The 13,008-nt window shown below is 37.4% G+C and overlaps 1 protein-coding gene across 2 annotated transcripts in view; it reads left to right on the forward strand.

The window, feature by feature from the left end:
• Frk (fyn related Src family tyrosine kinase) overlaps window positions 1-13,008 on the forward strand; it is a 130,001-nt gene that overhangs the window by 93,546 nt on the left and 23,447 nt on the right. For both annotated transcript variants that reach the window (XM_021204746.1, XM_021204747.2), the window contains exons 4-5: window positions 10,242-10,405; window positions 12,510-12,678. In XM_021204746.1, the coding sequence (XP_021060405.1) occupies window positions 10,242-10,405; window positions 12,510-12,678 (333 nt within the window). The remainder of the gene's footprint in view (window positions 1-10,241; window positions 10,406-12,509; window positions 12,679-13,008) is intronic.

The following is a 13,008-nucleotide window of genomic DNA, read 5'->3' on the forward strand; positions in this document are numbered from 1 at the left end:
AANNCTGACCACTTCAGTGTTANCTTTGCTTCTCAGATGCTATAAGAAAAGCAGCTTTGCTCCAGCATATGATCTCCTACAATGATGGCCTGCCTTTAAAAGGCCAGAAAACAATGGGGTCAGACATCTGTGCACTGAAATGCATGAAACCATGAGACAAAACTAAAGTTTACCTCCTTTAAGGTTGAAAATGGAAGGAAACAATATATGAAAGTAAATGAGCTAGTATGCAAAATGAATCATTCAAAAGAATATTGCATTAGCTCTTATCTTGCTATGATAAAGCACACAAGAAACACAGCATAATGGGGACAGGCTTGTCATGGCCCATGGTCTCAAAGTTTTCAGTTAAATTGTGCTGAGGCAGCACATGATATACAAAGACAAGAGAGAAAAAGCTGTCTACCTCAGCTGTCTGTCAGGAATCCTAGAGAATGAAGAAGAAGGGACATGGGACAGAACACATCCTTCAACGTCTTAGCTCCTGTGACTTATTATGTCTAACTAGTCTTCCCCTCTCTATAGCTCATCAAGGATGAATCCACTGACATGATGTCTGGACCCTCATGACTGGTTGACATGCAGTGTCTCCACCTCTGTATATGCCCTTCTGGGAGTCAGTCATTTAACCCATGAGCCTCTGGGGGACATTTCCACATCTAAACCCCAATAGATGGAAACATTTATTAATGAGATCAAATGTGTTTTCAAGGTATTTTTATTCTAAAGTATTCATTGCATTTCCTCCAACATTTTTTATGTTCATTCTGTGTATTAATCAGGGTTCTCTAGATTGACATAACTTATGGAATGTCTCTCTATATTGAGGAAATTTATTGTGATGACTTACAGTCTGTAGTCCAACTAACCCAACAGTGGTCAGCTGTGAATGGGAAGTTCGAGAATTTAGTAGTTGCTCAGTCCCACGAGGCTAGTTGTTTGAACTGGTCTTCTATAGAAGTAGGTTCCATTTGATGTAATGGCTAGTTCGTGAAAGCAGTCGAAAGAGAGTGAATCTTCCTTCTTCCAATGTTCATTTGTAGGCCTTCAGCAGAAGGTGAGGTCCAGATTAAAGGTGTGTACCACCATGCCTGGATTTGGGACTTGCTTTGTCCCAGGCTGATCTTGAACTCAGAGATCTGCTTGCCTCAGTCTCCTGGGATTAAAGGCATGTACTACCTTGCCTGGGCCTAAACTTTTTATGGCCACCGTGCCTCAATATTTCCATGCCAAGATCTAGGTGAGAAACTTGTGTTTTCCAGCCCAAGACCTGGATCATAGGTGTGCCCTGCAATTCTGGATTGTAGTTCATTCCAGATAAAGTCAAGTTGACAACTGGGAATAGTTACATTCTGTTTAAATAAAACATGGTGAGGAGAGAGAGAGAGTAAGTACCAGGAATAAGGATAAATAAGAATTAGCCTCAGTTCCCTGTCATGGGGAAAGTTTTCTGAGAGTTCAGGTGAAGAATTGACGCCTCTCAGAGAGCTTTGGAACAAGTAACATGATTCCTGGAAGTTAGTAAATTATCATGTTTTCTTAAATCAGGGCATGAGAGGTGGCTGGTTGGTTGGTTTTGTCAGCTGTGCTGACCTTCATAGGCCATGCTGCAGGGTTAGACTTGGATCCCAGTCCTGCAAACAACCAACACATTGCTCGAGAAAGGTAGGCATTGCTTTGAACATCTAGACACTTTCTCCATTATTAAAAGTTTAAAAATCCATTAATGTAATTTCACAATTTTTTTTTCAATTCACATAGTAGGTTCTGTTTCTCTAATGTCCTGTCTCTAACAAAATAGTGGAATTTCAAAGCATCTCTAGTTAAAGTTGTCTCTTTAAGAGTTCTATCATACTTTGGAATGTCAAAACTTCCATGAGCAGAAATCCTAAAACAAACAAACAAACAAACAACAAACAAACAAACAACAAACAAACAAACAGGTTATTTCATTGCTCAGTTACTTCACTTGAAAGCCATTTGTTAAGCATGTTGATACATGCTTATGGTCACAGAAAAAATTCTTCTTGACATAAGGAAGTGTGCTCTGCCATTTGACTCTTTGTCATTTAACTTGTGAAAGGACTTATTAAACAGGATGCATTTAAGTAATAGTGTTAGAGCAGTGTAAAATACCAATAAATATAAGAAAAAAATCCAATAGAAGAAACAAAAACTGACTCTTATTGAGTCTCCCATGGTAGATAATTATAAGAATTCAAAAATCAGGTTAGCCAGGGCTTCTGTGAGAAATGAGGCAGGAGAGGAGACATTGTGCTTTTTGGAAAGAAAATGGATTATGACTTTAAATTTGAAAGAAAGATGGATTTCATTGTTTCTTCATGTAAAGAATCAAGTGTATATATATTAGCATTAAGTGGGTAACTTTTGCATTGTTTCTCTAAAAACAAAAAAAACCAGACTGGAAGCATTATTTGTATGCTGTTATTTTAAATCTTGTGTACTATTATTACAGCTGACATGAAAAAGAGATGTACTAAAACATTCCCACATTTGCCTATCACAGGTTAATCTTCATGTTGGCAAATTTAATCATCTTTTTCCATATACAATTATAATTTCCACAAGGACCCTCAGCTGGAACCCTTCAGCAGCAAAAGGTTCTGGAGCATATGAGCTGCCAGCTGTATCTTTATGTTTGTAATTATGATCCTCTCTTAATTGTATATCCAATTTATTTCACTTATTACAGTAAATACATATCTCCACCCTCGTACTAGGTAACTTTTTAAAGTTATTCAGTTTCAAAAATTAAGTCTTAATCCCCAGATTTACTACAATTTAACAATCATTTAGTCCTATAAAATGATGCAGTGAGCATTCTTGCTCATATTGTTTTTCCTCTTTGGGGTGATTAACTGTCGTTTCAGTTTCCCATACACAAGCTTTTATTGGATTTTGGGTTTTAAATTAGTCCACAATAATAGAGTTTAAAGGAACCTCCCCTTTGCAGTGTATAGATGCACTTACTCTTAACAATGATTTTGCTGATATTGATTGTTGTATTTTTCAAGTTTGCTTTATGGTCTATATGAGAAATTTATTTCTCATTTTAATATCACAAATATTTAGCTTATTCTTTTTCTCTTTGTGGTGCGTGTGTGTCTATTGGACTAATTGTTGATATTTCCCTCTAGGCAGTCATGTAGCTGAATGCACTTCTGTTTTTATTGTGAACTTATGGAAAGGAACAAAGTCAGATCTCTGACCCAGCTCTCACCAATGAGAATGGGTATCTGAAGATGCCACATAGGCATTAGTCTCAGAATCACCATGGTATTTCCCTTCTGTTTGTTACATTTTCTTCCTCCAATTAGATATTCATTTTTATAATTAGAGCATTATGTTATTTATTTGTTTATTCATTTTGTAGACAGTGGTTGAACCCAGGGCTTATGCATAGTAGACAGGTACACCACGACTGAAAGATTATGCCAGTCCCTGTGCATTTATTTAAAATTTTACTTTATTTTGTGATGTAAAATCTTGATCCTTTCTGAAACAGGGCAAAGACATAACTAAATAAAGTAATATTAATATTTGAATCATTTCCTTAGGGTAAGTTTTGAAAAGAAGAAGCAATGGCTATTATGTCCTATTATATATCAACCTCATGAAAAGAATTTCTGCAGAAAACTGAGGTGGTATAATGCAAGAATGTTAATATCTGGTGATTTATTGCAGACATAATATCAAGGGAAGGGTCAGAATGCCAAGAGGAATAAGGTATCAGGTTGCTTTGTGGAGAGTTTTATTGCAAAACCAGGTACGTCAAAGGCTATTGTCATGTGAAATTTTATGCAACAAATAATTTTCATTAAAGTTTCACTTAAAGTAGTAAATGCTAAAATTATACATTGGTAAATAAAGAGATACTCATTTGTTTTAGATATCAGACATACAAACAACAAAACTTTCATTCTGTTCTTAAAATAGAGGAGAAAGCTAAGCTGACTCTGAAAATGAAGGGGGAAATTGACCTATTTCTGTAAGGGGGTTGGTCTGTATGGGTCTTGAGAAAAAGTTTCAACACACAGTAAACATTTGAACAGTTGGACAGCTCAGGATTATGATTTCTGATACATAGCATGGAAAAGAAAGACGAGTTTAATTGCCCAGGTTATTTTCTATGCTGCCTCTGAAGATAATAGCAGCTTTGGCAAAGCTATCACGCACAATAGTCCTGGAGGCTCCCAGGCTGTACGAGTGTGCCCTTAAGGAGCTTTCTTAGCAAGATTTTGAAGTCAACTAACATAGATGCTTTTGTGGTGAATTTTCACTTAATTTAACCTACAATTTAACAGTAAAATCATCTCCAAAACACAAGAAAATCAAGAATAAGGAAGACTAACATGTGGATACTTCATTCCTCCCTAAAATAGGGAATAAAATACTCATGAAAGAAGTGGCAGAGACAAAGTTTGGAGCTAAGATGAAAGGATGGACCATCCAGAGACTGCCCCACCCGGGGGTCCATCCCATAATCAGCCACCAAACGCAGANACTATTGCATATGCCAGCAAGATCTTGCTGAAAGGACACTGATATAGCTATTTCTGTGAGGCTATGCCAATGCCTGGCAAATATAGAAGTGGATGCCCACAGTCATCTATAGGATAGAACACAGGGACCCCAATGGAGGAGCTAGAGAAATTACCCAAGGAACTGAAGGGGTCTGCCACCCTATAGATAAAACAACAATATGAACTAATCAGTACCTCCCAGACCTCGTGTCTCTAGCTGCATATATAGCAGAAGATGGACTAGTCAGCCATTGTTGGGAAGAGATGCCCCTTTTCTCACTTTTCAAGACCTAGTCTAGTTTCTGTAGAGTAAGAACTTATTATACAACGAGGGTGATTTTGACCTTTATATTTATTTTCATCAATGTGACTATGTGTGTCTATCTGTTTGGTGTCCATGGAGTCGAGAAGTGAGCTTCAGATCACCTGTGGCTGGAGTTGTAGGGAGTTGTGAGTCACCAAATATGAGTACTGGGAACCAAACTCAGGTCCTCTGAAAAAGCAATACTGTATTTCAAATTTTGTACATTATAATCACTCAATTACAAGCTATTTTTGTCATTGGAGTAGAGCTAATTAAGTCTAGGTTCTAAGGCACCCTTATAGGGAGAGTTGTCAAGAATGCCTTTGGCATAGTTTTGAAAAGTTATGATGACATCTTTGGAAGTAAAGAAAAATAAGACGTTTATAAGTGCAAAGTTCTTTCACCTTGATTTAATAGCATTTGTTTTCACCAAATCTTGTTTGGAAACCAGCTATCATTGTTCAAAGAATAGGAAATGTTGCTGAAGAAGTGTCTCACATTTGTTGACAAGGCTATTTGATATTACTGATATTGTAATGTCATACCCACATACAGCACATTGCAAATATCTATCATTCTTTGTGAACAATGACACTAGAACTCTCCCTGAGGGGGTATAGAGATACAATCACTATTCTCATTTTCTAGATAAGGATACTGAAATGAAATTTTTTGCCTAAGGTCAAAGAACAAATCATGGACAGAATAAGATTAGGGCAGAAAGTTCTCAATTTTCAATCCTTGGCTCAACCAAGAAAGTCATATTGTTTTACTTGGTGTGGGAACTGATTCTTATCATCAGAAGCAATAAGGCTGTGCCTACATGATGCCAAATGCCAGAAGACATGCTGAAAAATAAGAATTTGCTTAGCCATCCATGTATTTATCCCTAAAACAACAGGCTGCTTACTACGCTGGTTACTTTTCATTGAAATGACTGGATGTCTTTGTGCTTCTATTATGTTCTGAGGTTTCTCTCTGGAGCTATCTTTCAAACCATCTAATTTTGGCTTATCTTGGCTTTTATACTTATTTGACATATTTGATTAGCATATTACCTGTATGATAGAGGTAGGACAGATTTTTCTTTGATAGATTTAAATTATCTAATCTTACAACATTCCTTTCAAGCCAAACCACCCTCTCCTACTGTTTGAGACTGGGTAAAACAAGGCCTTACTGCTAGGACAGAACTGAGCTGGACCTGTCAGCAACTCACATAAATGTGCCTGGCTGTAGCAAATGATCTAGATCACATTGCTACTACAGACTCCCAAGTCAGTTACTCTGAGGGCCAAGGGACCAGCCAGGTGTTCTGTGCTGTGGTCTGTACAATTGTTAGATGCAGAAACAGAATGTTTTGAACAGTCCAGAAACCTTTATCGTGTTTCTGATACAGGATTGCTTACATATTTCTGTAGATGCTAATTCTTATACATGTTCTGGTAGATTAATAAGTTGACAGGTGAACATTCCCCCCACCCCCAGGTTAAATAGCACAAATGAGAAAAAAAGAGGTAACTACAGGGTCTGTAATCATTCAGCTCTGTCATGATGCTACTGAGTTGTTGATGCATGGCTCCATTATGCCTTATAGTTGGCCTTATTTATACATTTTCTTGCAGTACAACTACTGAAGTGCCTAATTTTCTTGATCCACAACAACTCACACTGAAAATGGCACAAACATGGTTCTCCATTTATAGGCTAAAGAATTTAGAGTAGGGTTGATTCTTTAAAACAAATCATAGGAAACAAAAGGAATATAAACTCATTTCTTCCCAGTTTAAGGCCCCTGAATTCACTGCAATTCGGAATGACAATTAGTAACTGTAGAAGCTCTAGCAATTTGAAATTACTTTTAAAAATAAGTTATATTTAATTTGACTACTCACAATTACATATAGTATCAAAAGTACCTTCATGCTGACTATGATGTATTGAATATCCCTGCTGTAACTCCTGTGGCCTAATTTTTAAATAATATATCTTTTTTTCAGTTTTGTTCAGATTAAATATGAACAGTTCATATTTGCTTTGTCAAGTGGCCTGTGACACCACAGAGGAGTGGAATAATTATATATTTCCAGTGTTTTTCAAAAACCAAGAAGTTAGATGTCTTTAATGAGTTTGTCTTTTAATTGTAATTTATGAGTCTGTTTTCTTTCCTTTTAAAAATAAAGTTTCAGGGCTGGAAAGATGCTTTAATATGTAAAGTGGTTGCTGTACATGTTTGAGGGTGGGGTTTTTGATCCTTAGGACCCATGTAAAATAAAATGCTGGGATGGTGGTACGTATCTGTAAACTCAATGTCTCTCTCTCTCTGTGTCTCTGTCTTTGTCTTTCTCTCCATCTTTGATTCTCTGTCTGTCTCCCTGTCTCGGTCTTTCTCTCTCTCCCTGGGAGTGTGTGTGTGTGTTTGTGTGCACTCTCTCCCTGTGAGTGTGTCTGGTGGGATGCAACAGAGACTTGGACATCCCTGATGCCCTTTGGTCAGCTTAACAACAACAAAAAGAACTCTAGGTAAAATGAAGTGAGAAACTTTGCCTCAAAAATAGGAAGGAGAGGGAAAGAAGCAACCATGCTGCTGATCTCTGCTTTGCACACACTGGAGAGTGTATCTGCACACACATGGAGACAACAAATGTTCATACACACAGAATGAGATTTTAGGGAAGTTTACTGATGTTTTGAGAGTGTTTGTGTACTATCCATTTAAGTTCGCACCAGCCCCCTCAGTAACTTATGTTTCAGTTGTAATTCACCAGTTGATGATTTTGTTGTTCATTTCAGAGATGTTTGTGTGAATTGTCATTCCTTCCCACACTGTGCTTGGCATTGGAAGTATATAGGCCATGTCGTTCAAGAGATACCTTTATTGTCAGTGTATTTCAGTGTGTTATCTGATAGAAGCCAAGAGCTTGAGTGGACAGGCTTGCTGATGGTTTTAAATGGAGATATATATATATAGAGAGGCAGCTGCTAGGCTTAGGAAAAAAGTCATTCAAGTGAAATTCAAAAAGTTCAATATATGATTTAAGTTTTATGAAAAGACTGTAGACAAAGACAAAAGTACAGAATCCAGGGAGAGAAAGCTATGGGCATCAGAGAGACCTGCACATGGATGCAGAGACATTTGAGAGGCTTGAGCTTGCTAAAGTCCACATTTAAGTCAATGTTGACGACATCAAGGTCTGGGGCACTGGCATCCATTTCGTTCATGTATTAAATTACAGCCTGCATTGTCCCTCTTTTGAAATGATTCTTTATACCATGAAATAAAATTATTCATACTGTGCTTGGAAAATTTACCTGTATTCTAAAATACTAGTTCCGGGTTAAGTTAAAGATTTCAGACCGATATTAAAAATCTGGCAAACATTTACTCAAGCTTTCTTTATAATCAGTAGAAAATTTCACAGCTCTATCAATCATTGAGATTTATCCCTTGATTGAGGAAACAATATAGAGTATTTTAACTCTTTCTTCATCTATTGATTTAAATCTCTTGCTTGGAAGCCTTTCAATCTTTTTTGGCCCATTAAACAGAAATCCATAAATTTGTGTTTAATGTACACATAGTCCACTTCAATTTGGAGCCATGAGATGGTTCATCTTGTTTAAAAATGGGAATTAAAAGAATCGCTTTTCATCATTTCCAATTACAGATCTATTGGCTTGCTAGACATCCTAGCTATAATTGATGCACTTTTCTTTTTGATAAATGGCAAAGCTTAAATTTTCAGGCCAATAAGTTATATAAATTGCAGCTATACTTTATATTTTGCTTCCACTTCTCGTATTTTTTTATTACATTGTGGAGAAATGAATTGGGACTGACGTGGTATTGTTTACAACTCTCTTCGATTTTTTTTTTGTTAGCCTTTTAATCCAGATACAGGAATCTATTATGAACTAAGTTTTCCATCATAATAAAAGCCTTCTACTTGGAGATGGTGATGCAGGTCAATTAACCTTGACCGAAGAGTCAGCATTGGTAATTTGCTAGATCAGGGTATAAGGATGTACACTATACACTTTAAAAATTATAATGTAAGATAATGATATTCTCTTTAAGAGAGCTAATTGTCCAATGTGTTTTGTATTAAAAAAAAAGAGTGAAAGGAGGTTTAACTCAAATGCAGATGGTGTCTTTTTATTGTCATATTATCTTTTTATTATCAACTTAGTCAATTGGATCTCTATTTGGAACCTGGTAGTATAGAGCAGTCTTTCTCATCCTGTGTGTTGCAACCACTTTGGTGGTCATATAGCAGATATCCTGCATATCAGATATTTATATTATGATTCATAACAGTTTCAAAATTATAGTTATAAAAGAGTCCTGTATAGCTGACCCCAAGAACTTAGATTTACTTCCTCAGTCAACACTGTTTTCCACTGGGTTGCATCTCTTTTCAGGCAAATTTCCTCCCTGCTGGACACAAATTATATCAGTAGTTTAAAACTTCATCATCAAAACAAACACAAAACAAGTCCAGAAAAAAAAAGGTGATGGCAAAATTGTTTTTTCTTCCTGGGATCCTTTATATGTCTTAGAATTGAAGCTTCTAGATACTTCTCTCTGACTTGGCATTCCCAAGATCAGGCTGGGCTTCGGGTCTTTCTGATTCTCACCTTGCTAGGAGAGCAAGGACCTTCTGGAGTAAAAGGGAATGTTGTTCGCAAGAAAGAGTGATTAGTGACCAATGACAGAACAAAATTTTCCTGGTCATTCAGACTACCAGAGGGTAATGCAGGTTACTGTCCATGCAGATGCAGAAGGATTTGCCTGTGGACTAAACTATTGCAGGACAACATGTAAACTGCATTTTAGGCTCTGTAAAACCTCTCCTACTGCATCTGTGGGATCTTTCTGCTAGCAGTCTGCACAGAAGGGTGCCTGCACAGTGACTTGCACTGGCATTGTGGAGTTCCTTTTAATGCTTCACTCTGCTTCATTCTTCCCTTTATTAGATTTCCTGGGGTAAAAGACCAGAGTGAGTTGAGTTTTTCTCAACACCTTGTGCTGTTATCTCTGGATGCTGTGATTTCTGAGCTAGATCAAGATTTTCTTGCTTCCATTAGTAGAACAACATATTTAATTTTATGGCTTTTTCAGTGATGCTTGCTAGCCTTCCAAGCTTGGAATGTTTTACTGTTACTCTTACTTTTTAGTTTGTGTTCTCTCTTTCTATCAATCTTATCTTCTAGTGAGTGCTCCTGCTCCCCCACCATAGATTTTGGGTGTGTCCTCTTTGTAAATTTCATATATTCTGTGACAAAGTTGAAAGATATCAGTTTTGTGAAAATTTCATTCCATACAGTGACAAACCACAAAAAATTTTGGGTTCAGAGATGCCTTTATTGACAGGATTTGTTTTGTGTTCTAGTTTTAGATGAAGGTGTTGTAAAACACTACAGAATAAGAAGGTTGGATGAAGGTGGCTTCTTCCTCACCAGGAGGAAAGCCTTTTCAACCCTGAATGAATTTGTGAACTACTACACCACAACAAGTGATGGGCTGTGTGTCAAGCTGGAGAAACCATGCTTAAAGGTGAAAGTATTTCAGCTGAGTTCACTTATCATTTAAGCTAACACTTTCCTCTCAGATGTTCAAGCATTTGTCATTTGCTGTCAGTTCATATAAAATCACAATCATTTGGTTACTTAGAGCAGGAATAGGGAATCTATTATAGTCAGTACTATCCCATGTTCATTTTAAAAGGAAATTTGTTTGTTTTGTTAATTATCTTATAGGAGACACACTGATTCCTTTACTATCTTTTAGTACTTATATTAGATCAGTAGTTCTTAACCTGTGGGTTATGACTCTTGTTTGGGGGAAGTTGAACAAACTTTTTACAGGGGTTGGTCAACTAAGACCATTGGAAAACATAACTATTTACATTATGATTCATAACAGTAGCAACATCAGTTATGAAGTAACAAAAATAATTTTGTGGTTGGGGTTCACAACATGAGGAATTATATTAAAGAGTCACAGCATTAGGAAGGTTGAGAACAACTGTATTAGAGTTTGATAGCTGCAATAGAGACATAATATATGCAGTAAACCTGACAATGAGTTTTACTACCCATAGTTCTCCTGTGATCAACAGACAGAAGCAACCTAGGAGGAAAGATTTATTTTGTCCGCACAGCTGGGCAGAGCATCATGGTAGCAGGAGTTTATGGTTGAGCAGGTTCATGGAAGATAGGAAATATGTAAAAGGGAGAATACAGAAGGGAACCATATGAGAAATACAGCTCCAAAGAAACATCCCACTGCCATCCAATAGACCTTGTCCTTTCTTTAAGCATGCTTAGGAAGACCATCATCATATAAGAGTACCAAAGATCAAGCGGTTGATTATACCAGAGCTCCTCTGACTTAATTGGCTTTGGAAGTACTAGTAAAGAAGTACCTAGAAGTTCAACTAATCTCTTAGGTCAGTGGTTCTCATCCTTCTTATTGCTGTGACCCTTTAATAGAGTTCCTCACTTTTGGTGACCTCCAACCATAAAATTATTTTTATTGTACTTCATAATTGTAATTTTGCTACTGTTTTGAATAATAATGTAAATATTCTGGGAGACAGAGGTTTGCCAGAGGGGTCCTGAGAGAAAGGTTGAGAACCACTGTCTTAGGTGTATCTCAGGCCAATCAAGTTGATTATTCAAATAACTATTACAGTGCTCTGATATATAACTGGCCTCTCCAGTTTTATTTACTGAAGGCGCCTACTTCATGCCTGATAAATTCTTATTAATTGAGGCAAGTGAGTGAATAGAAAACAAAGAGAAATGACAAAAATGGATTTGAAAATTGATAGTTTCATTTTTCAAAGAGATGTGATGCATATAATAAATGCTACAGTCAAGGAGTGTAGGGTAGACTTGTGAGGGAGGGTACTTTTCTAGGTCAGCTTCCCAGAGAGGATCCAGCAAGGCAGGAGCAGACAAGTTCCTGCAGCCTTCTGCGAGGATGACACTGAGTGGGGTAGATGGACATAGCACTGGAACACACGAGAGGGGGTTGGTTTAAAGACTTAGTACAGATTTTAATTTACCATATTTGGTATTTAGAATCAATATTTTCCTTAAAAAGTAGAGACTATTTTTCTTTTTTCATTTTTTATTGGTTACTGTATTTATATTTCAAATGTTATCTCCCTTCACCCTTCACAGTTTGCCCCCCCCACAAGCCCCCTATTCCCTCCTCCCTCCGCCTGCCTCTATGAGGGTGCTCCCCCACCTGCCCACCCACTCCTGCCTCATCCTGGGTCATCGAGCCTCCACAGGAGGGGCTCTCCTCCCAGTGAAGCCAGATAAGGCAATCCTCTGCTACATATGTGGCTGGAACCATGAGTACCCCCTGTGTATTCTTTGGTTGGTGGTTTAGTTCTTGGGAGCTTTGGGGGTGGTGTCTGAAGACTTTTTTTTTTAAATCAAAATGTTCTATATGTGAGTGTGCATGCACTTAAGTACTAGAGTGTGCATATAGAGTTTAGAGAGTGTAGTCATAGAGCTCCTTCTAACTCTACATAGATTCCAGGAATCAAACTTAAGTCATCAGATTCACATGGAAAGTAAGTTTGTCCTCTAAGCTAGTGCCATAACTTATTTCTAACAAATATTCTCCTTTTTCTCTGAAACAGATCCAGGTACCAACCCCTTTTGATTTGTCATATAAAACTGTGGACCAGTGGGAGATAGACCGCAACTCCATACAGCTTCTGAAGCGACTGGGATCTGGTCAGTTTGGAGAAGTTTGGGAAGGTCTGTGGAATAATACCACTCCAGTGGCTGTAAAAACATTAAAACCAGGTACGAGAATGTTGAAGGTTAAACAGCACACATTGATTTTCTTTTTATTACAATTCCCATCGTAGATGCCATAGACTTCATAGGACAGCCAGTGCTGGCAGCAGGTAGGCATTGCCATCATTCTGCCCCAGGTGACTATAAACTATAGAGAGCTTTTAAAATAGGAAGACAAGGGCATGTTCATCCCAGTTAAGCTGAAAACACCTCAAGTTCTGTCTTTTGAAAAGTTAGGATTTCTTCTTCTTCTTCTTCTTCTTCTTCTTCTTCTTCTTCTTCTTCTTCTTCTTCTTCTTCTTCTTCTTCTTCTTCTTCTTCTTCTTCCTCCTCCTC

This window comes from Mus pahari, chromosome 9 (assembly GCF_900095145.1).
Source record: "Mus pahari chromosome 9, PAHARI_EIJ_v1.1, whole genome shotgun sequence".
Lineage (NCBI taxonomy): Eukaryota > Metazoa > Chordata > Mammalia > Rodentia > Muridae > Mus > Mus pahari.